General features: G+C 40.3%; 1 protein-coding gene across 11 annotated transcripts in view; it reads right to left on the bottom strand.

Moving 5' to 3' along the window:
* CRACDL (CRACD like) overlaps nucleotides 1-12,914 on the bottom strand; it is a 69,558-nt gene that overhangs the window by 20,570 nt on the left and 36,074 nt on the right. For 9 of the 11 annotated variants that reach the window (XM_069005963.1, XM_069005926.1, XM_069005932.1 and 6 more), the window contains 5 exons: nucleotides 7,115-7,191; nucleotides 5,993-6,158; nucleotides 2,885-3,020; nucleotides 2,352-2,516; nucleotides 1,658-1,726 (listed from right to left, as the gene is read on the bottom strand). In XM_069005963.1, the coding sequence (XP_068862064.1) occupies nucleotides 1,658-1,726; nucleotides 2,352-2,516; nucleotides 2,885-3,020; nucleotides 5,993-6,158; nucleotides 7,115-7,181 (603 nt within the window). In that variant the 5' untranslated portion in view covers nucleotides 7,182-7,191. Of the gene's footprint in view, nucleotides 1-1,657; nucleotides 1,727-2,351; nucleotides 2,517-2,884; nucleotides 3,021-5,992; nucleotides 6,159-7,114; nucleotides 7,192-11,412; nucleotides 11,434-12,914 lie in introns of those variants that run through there. The other 2 variants (XM_069005970.1, XM_069005934.1) reach the window with 2 other exon arrangements.

The raw sequence follows: 12,914 nt of genomic DNA, 5'->3' as shown, positions 1-12,914 counted from the left end.
ACACTGGAAAATCCAAAATCTGCTTTGTTACTTAAATTTCAGCAGCCTTAGTGAATGCCAGCTCTGAGCCGGCTGCAGAAGTTGTTTGTCCCATGAAGTCTGGCTTTGACAAAGCCTACTGGAGAAGGAAAGAGCTGGCAGACCCCTTTCTCCAAATCATGGCTCAGTCATCCTTCAACTGGTCATGCTGGGTGGCACAAGGTGGGGGGCCATGAGGAAACCCCATCCCCAAAGCCCAGACAGGAGAGTTTTGATTCCTTTCTTCAATCCCAAAAGGCTGCCAAGATGCAGCAAGGTGTCACTGCTGCCCAAAACCTCAGGGCTGTGTTGTGAAAAATTCCTCAGCCCTGTTAACTGCTCTCCTCTGATTTCTAGAAGCTGGGCTAATTTCTCCGAAATGCCAGGTAGTAGATCCTGTGGTTTGGGAGGAAAGCCTTCAGATGGAGCTGCATTCTGGCTGCACTCTCTAACTGGCATGGGATGAAGAGAACTCTGAGCTATATGATAGGGCACGTGGAAAAAGCTAAGCAACTGTGTAGTCAGCACCACGACTCAGGAGTCAGCAAGTGAGTCAGAACGAAATGTTAATGGAACAACAGGGAGACATAAATCCTCTTTTAGCAAACATGCATCTGGACTGGACACAATTACAGTAAGACCATAATAACTTTGATGAAATACTTTCTTCATGTGTTCCATTGTTTTTATTTTAAAAATATTAATATTGCACTGCATATAAGCAGTTTTTCAAGCAGCTTCATGTGGAATCTAAGAAGCAAGGCCAGAAATCTTTGCTGAGCCCTGCTGCAGCTGGTCCTGAAATACATTTTGCATAATTACCAAGAAATGGTCAGCTCGGGACTAGTTTCTCTATTTCATTTCTGCAGTTTCCCTCCACTCCTCCTCCTATTTCTAGAAAATGCTCTTCCCTCTACCCCCTGTGTTGTTTCCACCACGACTCCAGCTGCAGACAGCTAAAAGGGACTCTTCAGAGCTTTTCAAAACAGCCCTTTAATCAGCCAGAACGGCTGGCTGCTGATTGAAGAAAGCCATCCATGCGCCTATACTTGAGCTCTGAAAAACATCACTTCAGCAAAATTCACAGCCGGAATCCGACTGACGGCTGAACTCAGACTCCTAAGCAGCAATGTCAGCCACTATCATCAGGCAAACACTTTCTGTGACAGTGTGAGGTAACTTTGTACTTAAAGCAGGATCTGGGCAGATTTCAGAGGATCTAGAGCTTGTTCCCATCTCTTCAATAGGCTTTCTCCCTTATCTTATGCATATAAGTCAAGCAGCCTTTACTGCAATTTCCCGTCTTTCAAAAAATGGACACTACTTTAGTGTCTAAATCTGGTTGGTTGTGCTTGGAGATTAAATCATGTCTATAAAGTTTGCTAAAGGATATGAGCTTTTCTAGAGACCTTAATTATTATCAATGGGAGATTACTTTGCATCAGAATTATGTGGATAAATAATCATAGTTTTTATATTAGACAGACAGGCATTAAAACAGCAAACAGACAGGCAGGCAATTACACGCATACAAAGCTGTTTTTTGCAGCAGACAGGCAACAAAATAATATTTTTTCTATTTCTTTTAAAAACTGTTATGGATAATTGCTTGTCCCTTAATACATTTGGCAGAAGTTACCTGTTCTTCTTCTTCACTGCCTGTTCCAGCTAAACTCAAAGAGCTAAGGTGCTTGTGAGAGTCAGAGAACTGTGGGATGGAATGAGGAAGAGATTCAGTAAAAGATGACAAACAAGGTGGATATAATTGCAGAAACCATCTACACAAAGTGCACAAAGATACTGACAATGTAAGTTGGTTTTCTCTATAGTCTTAAGGATTAGCAAGGACACTGCAAACATAAAGCGTAAGACATGCAGATAAAGAATTAAATAATGTCTAACAAAACTATCATAAAAAACAATTCAGATTATTTTATGTTTCTTTTTCCAATGACAACCTAGAAGAACATTAGAGAGCTCTCTTATCAGCACACTCAAGGAGGAATACAGATTTTTCAGCTATATTTTTTTTTATGCCTGGCAGCTCTTTGTAGTCTCTATAAAAAAAAACAGCATTGCCATGCATGCACACAAACACATACTCTTCTTCCGAGTTCTGCATTTTCTGGTGTGATACTTATATTTCAATAGGACACAGACTCTAAGTAGCTGTTTACACAGAGAGAGAGTGTTTTCCCAGTTGGAGCAAGGTATTTCTGAATTGCTCAGAGGTAAAACAGTGATACATAAAACCAAATACTTTATTCTACCTTCCACATATAGGTAAAAGAAGTCATTAAACACTCATTTTTGTCAACACTGGAACTACTCACTCTTGTTTTCATGCCTGAGTTTAGGCTTTCATGAAGCAAAGACATTTCTGGAGGGCTTCTGGGTAATCCATCATCTTCAGAACTGGTCCCAGCATCCTCTGTTCGCTTTGCATGAAGTCCAAATGGAGGTGGAGGTCCCAATTTCATGGTGGGCTGGAGTTTCAGCTTCAGCGTGGCATAAAAAACATTAGCTTATGATAGTGATGGAGTTTTTCCCAGAACATTTTTTAAGCTGAGGTCAATGAGTTACCATTATTTTTACTTCATGATTGAATGATTCAGGGCACAGGACATCTGATGTTACATATTCTCTTAGGGAGCCAAATAAACTATCCATTTTCCAGCTATCATTTACGTAGAACCAAGACAGGATAGTGCTGTCTAATTAACAAATGCAATATTTGATGTAAGCTGCAGACAGATATTACTTACTAATCAAATGTTCAACCACAAATAATATTTAAAAAAATCAAGCCTGGAAAGGCATTCCACTTCCAGCATTTAAAAAAAAAAAATTATGTTGTGTAAATTACCTGTAAAGCTCTAATCCGATCAGAAACGTTTTCTTGAGAAAACACTCTTACTGGCCTTGCAGGCTCTTGCCCAGTCTCAAGGATGAAAATGCTATCATGTGACAAAGCTCTGCTTCCCATAATGCCTTTGTGTGTCCTAGAATAATACAACAAATGAGTGAAAACATGCAAACTTTTTTGCCGTTTCTCTTAACTCAAGTAGTCTATTGAATGTGGAATGGGAGACAGGCATGCACAGCATACATCACAAACAAGATTCCAGACTTCTCCATGAATACAATACAGTCATTCAGGCAAATCTAAGTAACACCTTTAAAAACAACAAAAAAAATGTAAATGCTGTTATCTGACACGTTAACAAACTGAATCAAGGTTAAAGACAGTTTAACCCCAGAAGATGAGTTATATCTTATGGAAAAAGCTACTGCCCCTTGAGTGGAAGCCAGCAGCTGAGTGGTGTCAGAGTGCCACAGGCAAGCCCAGGTGCAAAATGAAGGGAGTTCACATAAACAAGCCTGTACTGAGAGTTCTTGCTAATGTAAGAACATGTCTTGCAAATGAGTGACCATTACCATCGGAAGAATAAGTACCTTTTACTATCTAAATGTGGTACAGCATTTAATATATCTCTGCCGTATAAATCATTAGCAAAAACATTTCAGGCAATGTAGTCCTCACATGGAATCATTTGCATATATCCTTAAAAGGTGCTATTCTCTATATCAAGATCCCTCGGATCTTCTCTTATGAGCCTGTGAGATACGTTTTTTCATGGACAATCTTTGTGGCCTAGTTAGAGGAAGTGGGAGATGCTTTGTGGGCAGTTTCTCTCATATTCTGTTTCCTGCTTCTGATGCATGTGTTATGCAACTCCTTTTGCAAATGGTGCATGTGGGATATGAGCATCTTCTTTCCTTATGGGAATGGTAGAGAAGGCCCACAGACAGAGAGCTAGCTGCTAGGAAGTTTCTTGTGCTCATTTTCCTCAGCTTAGTTAGTACCCTGACTGAGCAGGGACAAGAAATGTGCACACAGCATTTTTTTTAAGAGTACCCTTTTAAAATTTTTTAAATCAGGGAGCTGTGAAATGGCAAATGAGTGCAGAATACAGAATTGTTCAGGTTCATGTAACTATCAAGTTAATTGAGCAGAAAAGAAAAAAGAACTGTATTTCTGGATCCTAGATACTGTCATAGGGACATTGAGGACAAACGTAAACAAACATGGCAGATAGTAGTATTTTTCTCATCATGGCTGCTATAAATATATTTGATAAAACAATAGCAGGAAAGAGTTGATCTACATTCTTGCTGCAGAAGGAAGGAAGGCCTGCTACTTCTGCTTAATGCATTAGCGACATTAGAAGAACAATTTATCAAAGTGCAGATGTGATCTCTGCAATGCATCCAAGGTCAGACAGATCTATAGCAATTTGCAGAGCAGGTGCCAGTCAGGGCTGCAGTGGTGCCCAGCGCACCAACATTTAACAAGGGCGGCAGCCACGCTGGCAGTGCCATTGCATGGGCACATTTACCCCAGCATTCCATCCTCATTTCCCCTTTCTAGCAGATGCATCCCTCCCAGACACATAATGGAGGTACTCTACATGTCTCCTCAGATTTAGTGTGCTCGGATTAATTTTCCTTCCTTTCAAATACTTTCCTGGTCTTTGTCTATCTAAATAGATATTAAGAAACAATAATGTAACAACCCTTCAAGTTACAGCACAGGAATACGGCCAAAACAGCCAGAGATGGCACCTACTCAGACATGCCCTTGTTGAGCCATACACGAGGGAAAGAAAATCTCACCACCCATGTCTTGTAAATAAGTTGTCAAACAACAACACTACACACCACCTGGTGCTGCCAGCCCAGAACTCCTAGGGCTTCAAGCTGGACTAACTAACTTTGCTATTGCCAATGCCATGAAAGCAAAAAGAAAAAACCAAACCAAACCAAACCACCAAAGAAAAAAAAGAAAAAAAAAAAAGTAGTTAATAATTTCTTTTGGTTGTTTGGCGCTGCCTGGTGGCCACATCGAATAATGTCGTTTTAAATGGCTGGGATGGTTTCCTTTCCCACTCCGGGGCACAGCAGCACCTCTTGCTTGAGGACCAGGAGGCTTTTTCTGAGAGGCACAACATCCACCAATGCAAAGAACTGCTTTTTAGTTAGCCAAGAGGCTCTTCAGTCCACCTCTCCATCCAGAGACATATCTGAATGTTTAGACTGGGTTTCTCATGGTTACCTTTCATAGTGGGTAATGTTTTTGCAATGTCTGGATGAAGACAGGGTTTTCAGAGGCAAAGAGATACACAGGATGTGACTCGTGGTCTAACTTCAGACATCAAATCATGGCTATTTACATTGGAGTTGGTTATCCCAAGCTCTTGTTTACATTCAGTGGGGAGATACAGACACTTCCAGAGCCTATTTCATGCATAAGGATGATACAAGCTTTGTTAGCAATGCTGTCTTCTCTCTGATTATAAAAGGCAGCTGGTAAGTAACTATTCCTGTCCATGGCAGAGAGGGTGGAACTGGATGATGTCTAAAGACCCTTCCAACTCAAACCATTCTATGAATCTGTGGTTCTATAACTCAAATGCAGACACTTTTCCTTAGGTCAGATGAATCCCATGTATACAGAGGAAAAAAAGGCTTCAGAGCCTCTGAATCCTACTGATTTCAGTTGCAGTCATCCCATTACTCCTTCCTTGCTTTCAAACTCTGGCATAAATGTCTACATTTCTCTAACAATCCTTAGCAGTTACATTTTAGGGGCATAAGACAATCCTGGTAGGATATAAACTGAGTATCTAATTCATTTTTGAAGATGTAAATGATATTTTTTTGAAATTATAACCCAAGGCTTATTTATGATTAAGTGAAAGCTTCTTTCATTACTAATTTCTTGCTACACCCCATCCAATTCCCTTCTGATTTGCCTTGCATCAGCCATTTTAATTTGTACTTTCCTACGAAAAGCAACTATTTGGAAATACAGCATTCTGAACAAGGGGAGGAGGCAGTTTTGGGGTGTCTTTAATCTACAAACATTGTAGCAATTTTGTATTTGTTTACGAGACAGAGTTCAAAGACTTACTCAAGTTCATCTTCAGAATCGTAACTAACGCGCACGTCATGAGAGGCTGGGACATCACTTGTTGACTGGCACAACTTCAGACTGCTGCTCACAGAAGATGATGTCTCTTTCCTTTTCTTTTTACCAAAAAACTTTTTGAAAGACTTGAACTTTGACTTTTTCTTTCCTAAGTGAAGAAACATAAAGAAGATACAACCAGCAGCATGTGAAAATTTTTGAACAATAACATTTCTTTATAATTTTTTGCATAAGTGGATTTTTTTCCTGGAAAATGCAACACAGTCCACTCTTGCATTAATGCCTTTCAAGACTATACTGATAGCATGAAATTACTGTTATCTTGGAGAATGGATTTCAATGTTTATGAGATGTAATAACCAATGGTGTAGAATCATTCCTAATAGAGTTTCTACTTGCCTCTTGAGGTAATTAAACTGTGAAGGAAAACTTTGGTCTTAACTGTCTAGGATACAAAAAAGAAATTATTACTTGGAAACCCACTGCCTTTGTTCAGCAAGCTAAGCAGTAATGATAAGAGCAATGCTACCAAAACCAATTTAAGTGTAGAAAAGGCATACACAGGTGAACGCGCAGTGTCGGGAGGCTAATGCCTTTTAAATGTTGGGTTTATAATACATGGAGAATATTTTGAATGCTAATTACAAGATTCAATAGATCACAAAGTATTCATCTAGGAATCAAGTGCTAACCTTGAAAAGCAATTCTAATCTGCTCAGTAAGGGAAGACCTAAATTAGTACCAGTTGCAAGCTCTGTGAAGGAAACTGTTTAAAATTAAATCAGTGTTTTGCACAAGAATTCCAACAACTTGTGCCTGGTTTGTTTAAGCTGGTATGACAGCATTGTGAGGCATCCCTGTCAGCATTTCACTTACTCTTGGATCTTGTTGGGTAAAAAAGTTAGCTTGTTCACAAGATGCTGCAAAAATCTTATTTCAAGCCTCTGAAAATACTGAAAACATGTAACAGCTTTTGGAAACAGGTGAAGAGAAAGGCAGAATGTGTTCTCTAAACGAACAAATTCACTTCTATGATAGAGCAAAGGCATAGAAGCTCAAGAAGTCACAGCACTTTTCATTCACTGGGGAAGGAAGAAATTCTACCTGAATTGTCCTCTCCATCTCCTTCAGCCTCTCTCATCTTAGAGTCCATTATCTTTGAGGAACTCATGTGGCAATCACTAAAGGAGGTACAAAAAGGGTTAGTCATATCAACAAAATAACAGTACTTTACTAAATATATGTACACATACAGGCAAGTTACTAAAATATAAAAATATAGAATAGAATATTATGCGTATGCTTACATAATATATGTCTCCAGATATGTCTAAATATATGTGTGTGTATATAAATAAACATAAAATATACATAATATATAAAAATATCCTATATGGTACTTAATAGGCTAAGGTATAATAGATTCCACAGATTATTTCCACTTTCAGAAGACAATAGTACATGACAGTTTAGTCGACAGCCTCTCTTGTCTGAAGACTGAGTTTGGTGAATTCTTGAATGCTTCTAAAAACATGCATCAGAGGAAGTGGGCTTCTTTGATCTCCCTTTCTCAGCCCATTGAGGACCAGAGACAAAATGACAAAATTACAGCATTTGAATAAGTGTACAAGTAACAATAGTAGAGAACCCCATGTATTTTTCCCTTATTTATATCCAATTTGAAGTATTCTACAGATTGTAGTTTTTCTTCCTTCTAAAGAAACATGTGAAAAAATAATGATTCTTTCTATTCCTTTTTTTATTTTTAATAGATAACAGTTAGGGAGAATTAGTAACAGAGAAATACAAGTATAATATAAACCAACAGATTTTCTTATTTTCTTCTCTCTTTTTAACTTTTCAAAAGCAAAATATTATTTTGCTTATTAAGGTTCCTAAATTAAAAAATAATTGCTAAACTGTACACGTCCAAAGCCTGAAGATATTATATTTGTAATTTAAATTGCGTTTCCCATGCAGTAGTCTGTGCTCTCTTTTCTTCATCTGGAGAGCCATAATTCCATGGTCAAGGGAGAATAAAGTCACGGATGCCATTGATTGGATAGTGAGTTAAATGCTGTAGAGTCACTCTTTGGGCTGTAATGGTGACAGATGGTCATGCCACAACCCAGATGGGAGGGTGAGTAGATTGTGGCTTTTTTGATCCACTGAAGTACCGGGAGACTTAAGAAACAAGGCTCGTAAATTCAACAAGTTAGTGAAATGGAAATGAAACCCTTATTACTCAAATCTAAAACACAACACATCTCCTGAACCATCCGCAGCCACCTGAGCCTGGCCACAGCACACAGCTGCAGGACAGCCACAGCAAAGGCACCTCTACTGCCTGGCAGCTCCAGGGCTTCTGCACCAGATGGACCCACACCTTGGGTGTAAAACACCCCCTGCCACCACCCACCAGGTACCAAATTACAATTAACACAAACACGAGAGTGAGCAACTTTTGGTCAAGGGCATCTGCCTTAAGTGTAGAGAATTAATGAGGAACCTACCCTAGAAAAAAACACAGATGAGGGTGGTGAGGCACTGGAACAGGTTGCCCAGAGAAGTTGTGGATACCAAACCCCTGGAAGTGTTCAAGGTCAGGCTGGATGGGGCTTTGAGCAATCTGGTCTAGTGGAAGATGTCCCTGCCTATGGGAGGGAGGTTGGAACTAGATGTTCTTTAAGGTCCATTCCAACACAAACAATTCTGTGATTCTAGGATACCTTTATTTTTAAAGTAAATGTCACCTCACTGGGAGGTGACAGATAAATACGTATTGTGGGCTGTGGCTGTGTTAAACAGGGGGTCTCAGATTCCTGCTGTCACGTTGCAGTAGCAATGGCAGGAATGTAAATCAATACCTTTAAAGCTTCAGCTGTTATATGCATGCCCTGTAGCATCTATAAGCTACACACATCCAGAAGTGGGATCCTACAGTCTCTGTATAAATTATGGATGACATAACTCACATCCCTATCTGTGGCTCACTGGCATCACCCTGCTGCATCCAGCTGCACTCAGGTGAGGGTTTGGGTTTTTTTATCCAAATGTTTGTATGCCATACTTCACTAGTTCTCCATAGTAAAGCCACTGGGGGATAAATCCCCACACAGTGACAATATTTGTTTGAAACATGCAGGCAAGTATGAACATGTTCCCTCTGGCAAAATTCAATCAGACAGTATATTATATTCCTGACAAACCAGAATTGTGTTCCTGTCTCAAACCTTGGCAGACAAATTTCTAGAGAATAAAACCAATTAAAAAAAAAAAGTTAGCTCCGCCATAATGCGTGCAAAGATTTGTGTGATTTATTTTGTGACATCTGAGGTCACAAAGAGTGTTTCCACTGGATGCCCCAAACATTGAGGAACACTAATACGTGACCAGGGTTGCAGCATAAATCTCCTGACTTAGAGTAAACAGGAAGACACTTAACCTTAAAGGGCTTTCTCCTGGCCAGTCATGCATCTTGAAGAAAGATACTCACTCCCCCTTCTGCCCTCATGCAGCAAATCTTCAGGCCCACCAAGTTTTTGCTGTTTCCTAACATATTTAAGAATTAGTGTCTTACCAAAAAGCGCCCAAAACCCAAGGAAGGCAGCCCTCCACTGCTGTGTCTCCTGCAAGGGTGCAGGGCTGGAGCCCTGGCTTGTGAGGACGGAGGTGCTTGGCCACCGTGTCCGTGTGTGTGTGTGTATGTGGTACTCTTACTCCATCACCCCTGGAATCATGGGTATTTCATTATGAGGGAAAATCAAATTCCTAGGTTAAGGGAAGATGCAGGTCAATGTACATCATTATTCTATATTATTTGTTCTGGATATAGCCCATCCTGGGCCAATGCTGGCCTGTTGCTGAAGGAGTTGTGCCATCCACATGAGCAAGATGAAACAATTGAAAAAAACATGTGGAGTTGACGCTACTGGCAAGGGGAAGTTGGGCTGTCTGACCTCAGACTGATCCTGGTTGGGGCTGTAATAATCAGACAGAGATAATTGCCAAAGTGTGATTAGAGCTTGTGAGGAGATGAGTAAATAGAACTAAAGTACAGGAATGTAGACAGAGACCAGCATAACATCCAACAACTACTAGAAAAGATTGTAATGGGTTCTGTTGAGGTACAGGGGAATGGCTCTCCAGAATCTTAATAATACTTTATTATTATTTATTATGATAAAATATAATAGCAAGTGTATTTGTGGACCCAGCTGGCTCTGACATCTGCAACTATTTTAAGGATCACATGTCAGAGTGACAAAGAGAAAATTAGGAAGATATTATATTACCTGGAGGTTCTAAACCTGTCCAACACATAAATGATTTGTTCCTTGCCAGCAAAACACACAAAGACTGTTTGAAAGATACTGTTTGTCCATGTACTGCTTTAGCAGGTTAACCAGGGATTTCTTTGTTCAAGGACCCTCTTGAGAGATACCCAACTCAGGCTGTAATGCTATTAAAAAAGAGCACGTTTATAGAGGAATCTGTCTTTCAGCTTATTGATTCAGCTGAAACCCAGTCAAACCCAGGTATTGCGGCTGGCATGCGTAATTTCCGTAACACCAGGTTCCACCACTGCTGCCAGAGTCATCCCTAGACAGCTCAGTGTCACCGGGGGCAAAAACTGGCTGCTTTGCTGTGGGAGAGCTGCCCAAGAGACCTGGGCTGTGTGCAGGGAGGAAGGCTGTCCAGGTAGGATAACTTTGGAGTGAGGCAGAAAGCAACCTAAGGTGGCATCAGAGGCACCTGGGTGCAGGAGACACTGGACACAAGTACCAGTGGCCTCTACCTCCTGTGCAGGAGCCCAGAGACTCTCTTATCCTCAGCAAGGAAATGGTTATTTTAAATTATGGCAAATAAATCCTGTAAGTTTGGGTCAGGTAAGCAATACTGGGTTTGCAGCAGGGTGACTGTAGAGCTTTTATAAAAACTGCCTCTCAACTCATCATGCAACTATAAGGATTTGGTTTTCAGTTCAAAAGACAAGTTTCCAGTGCAAACCCAGAGTTTCACGTGACTGTCCCAGGCCAATGGTGGGTGACACAGAGTAGGAGTGACAGCCGCCCTCGCAGCAGTCACTACGTTGTGCAAACATACACTATGACAAGGGCAGCAAGGTGCAGCCACCCACCCCATACCAAGGATGCAGAAGAGTTTTGTGCCTGCTGTTACCAAGGGGAGATTTGTTTGCATCAAGGGACAAATGGACACATCCTTCCTTAACCTGAGAACAGAACAGGGAGGGGAATCAACAGGTAGCAGAGGGGGCTGGAAGAACTTGCAAAATGTTTCTAGGCAGTGTGCTGGTGTTCAGGTTTTCAGAAACATGCTCAAAAGTCAACAGATTCATTTTTAGCAAACCCTGGTTTTGAGCAAACACTGAAGCCACTTACTTGAGTGCTTTGCCAAGTGATGGTTTGGATTGGAGCAATATCCCAAGACAGTGTGAAGAGATACTGATCCTTGCTGAGCATCCAGCAGCTGCCAGAGATCCCTCTGTGATGCTCTGCAAGCCAGGCACTGCCTGGCTTAGTGTCTCACCAAACCTCGCTGTAGACAATCACATTCATTTCTACCTTAAAATTTACTATGATGTTTTTATTAACATGGGGGAAGCTGGTTTTCCTTTTGAATGCTTCCTTTGCACTGTCAGAGAAACACTGGCGTTCATCACCAGGAGATAATCCTATTTTCTTTCCCAAATATATAAACTCGGAAAACCCTACTATCTATGTCTTCCCTTTTTCCTTCAGTGTAATGTATTTTAACGGTATCTTTCAAGACTCTTGCTCAACATCTGTAACAAACTTTCCAGTATTAATACATTCATCAGAGGAAAGATTTGATTCAAACATGATACTTAGGAGGAGAAACAAAAAAATCCTGAGTTTACCCTTCATATGACTGTAACTGCTTGTCATTTCCCTGATGTAAGCAGAGATCGGAGTTTTTGCTCTGGAGCTAAATTTTTTCACACTCAAATCTTTGTTTAAAGTCTACAATGGCCTACAAGTTTAAGAGCTGTGCAACGAAATACTGACAAAATCCAGCAGCTTTGAATCAGCACCCACTGGGACGGGTGGTATTCATTGTGCAGTTATGCTTGGATCTAGAGGCTTGGCTGCTGAGCTTTCTCATTTCCAGTTTCCCCAGGGATTTACTGAAGCCCATCACTTAATTAAATCATCCTGTGATCTGAAAACTCAGCAGGATTTTCATCCTAGAGAAGCAACCTTCCTTGGTTCTCCCTTGTTAGCAAGGGCAAGATTTGCCACACCACTGGCAGTCACACCTTTTCCTCTTTCTTTATTGTATTTGTGGTTCTTTTCACAGTGGAATACTAGAGGTACTTGGTTTATCAATTTATTATGAGCTTTATAAGCCAAAAATGTCTGATGACAAATTCCTAAATATTACCTCTTTATAACACTATTTTTGCTATGTTGGACTTTTCCCAGCAGAGACTTCTTTCCCTCTCCTTCTTCCTTCCTAGGTCCTTTCTAGATAAGCTATGATACAAGAAATACATCTAAGACTCTGCCACTGCAGAGAATAGAGATGGAATATAGCAGCACAACAGGTTTTTATTCCCCTTCCTATACCTTCCAAATGCCAGTACACTCAAAATTGTGTATCCAATAATGAAACAACAGCAATTAACACCTTTCATTTCTCTTTTGTATAAGAATATCTCTTTTCTAGTAGACAAAGAAACATGAGGAGTTAAAAAAATCTGAACTGAGGGAAATTATTTCACATGAGAGGAAGAGCTGCCCTTTTCTCTGAACATCATGATATACACTAGCATTCCTACTAATATTACACAGCCTTGGAGACTTGGAGAGGGGAAAAAAAGGAAGAAAAAAAAGCAGGGATTCTGGGGATATAAAGAAAA

Source organism: Aphelocoma coerulescens, chromosome 1, assembly GCF_041296385.1.
Source record: "Aphelocoma coerulescens isolate FSJ_1873_10779 chromosome 1, UR_Acoe_1.0, whole genome shotgun sequence".
Lineage (NCBI taxonomy): Eukaryota > Metazoa > Chordata > Aves > Passeriformes > Corvidae > Aphelocoma > Aphelocoma coerulescens.
Note: the sequence above shows the minus strand (reverse complement) of the source record. Positions and strands in the feature narration are given on the sequence as shown.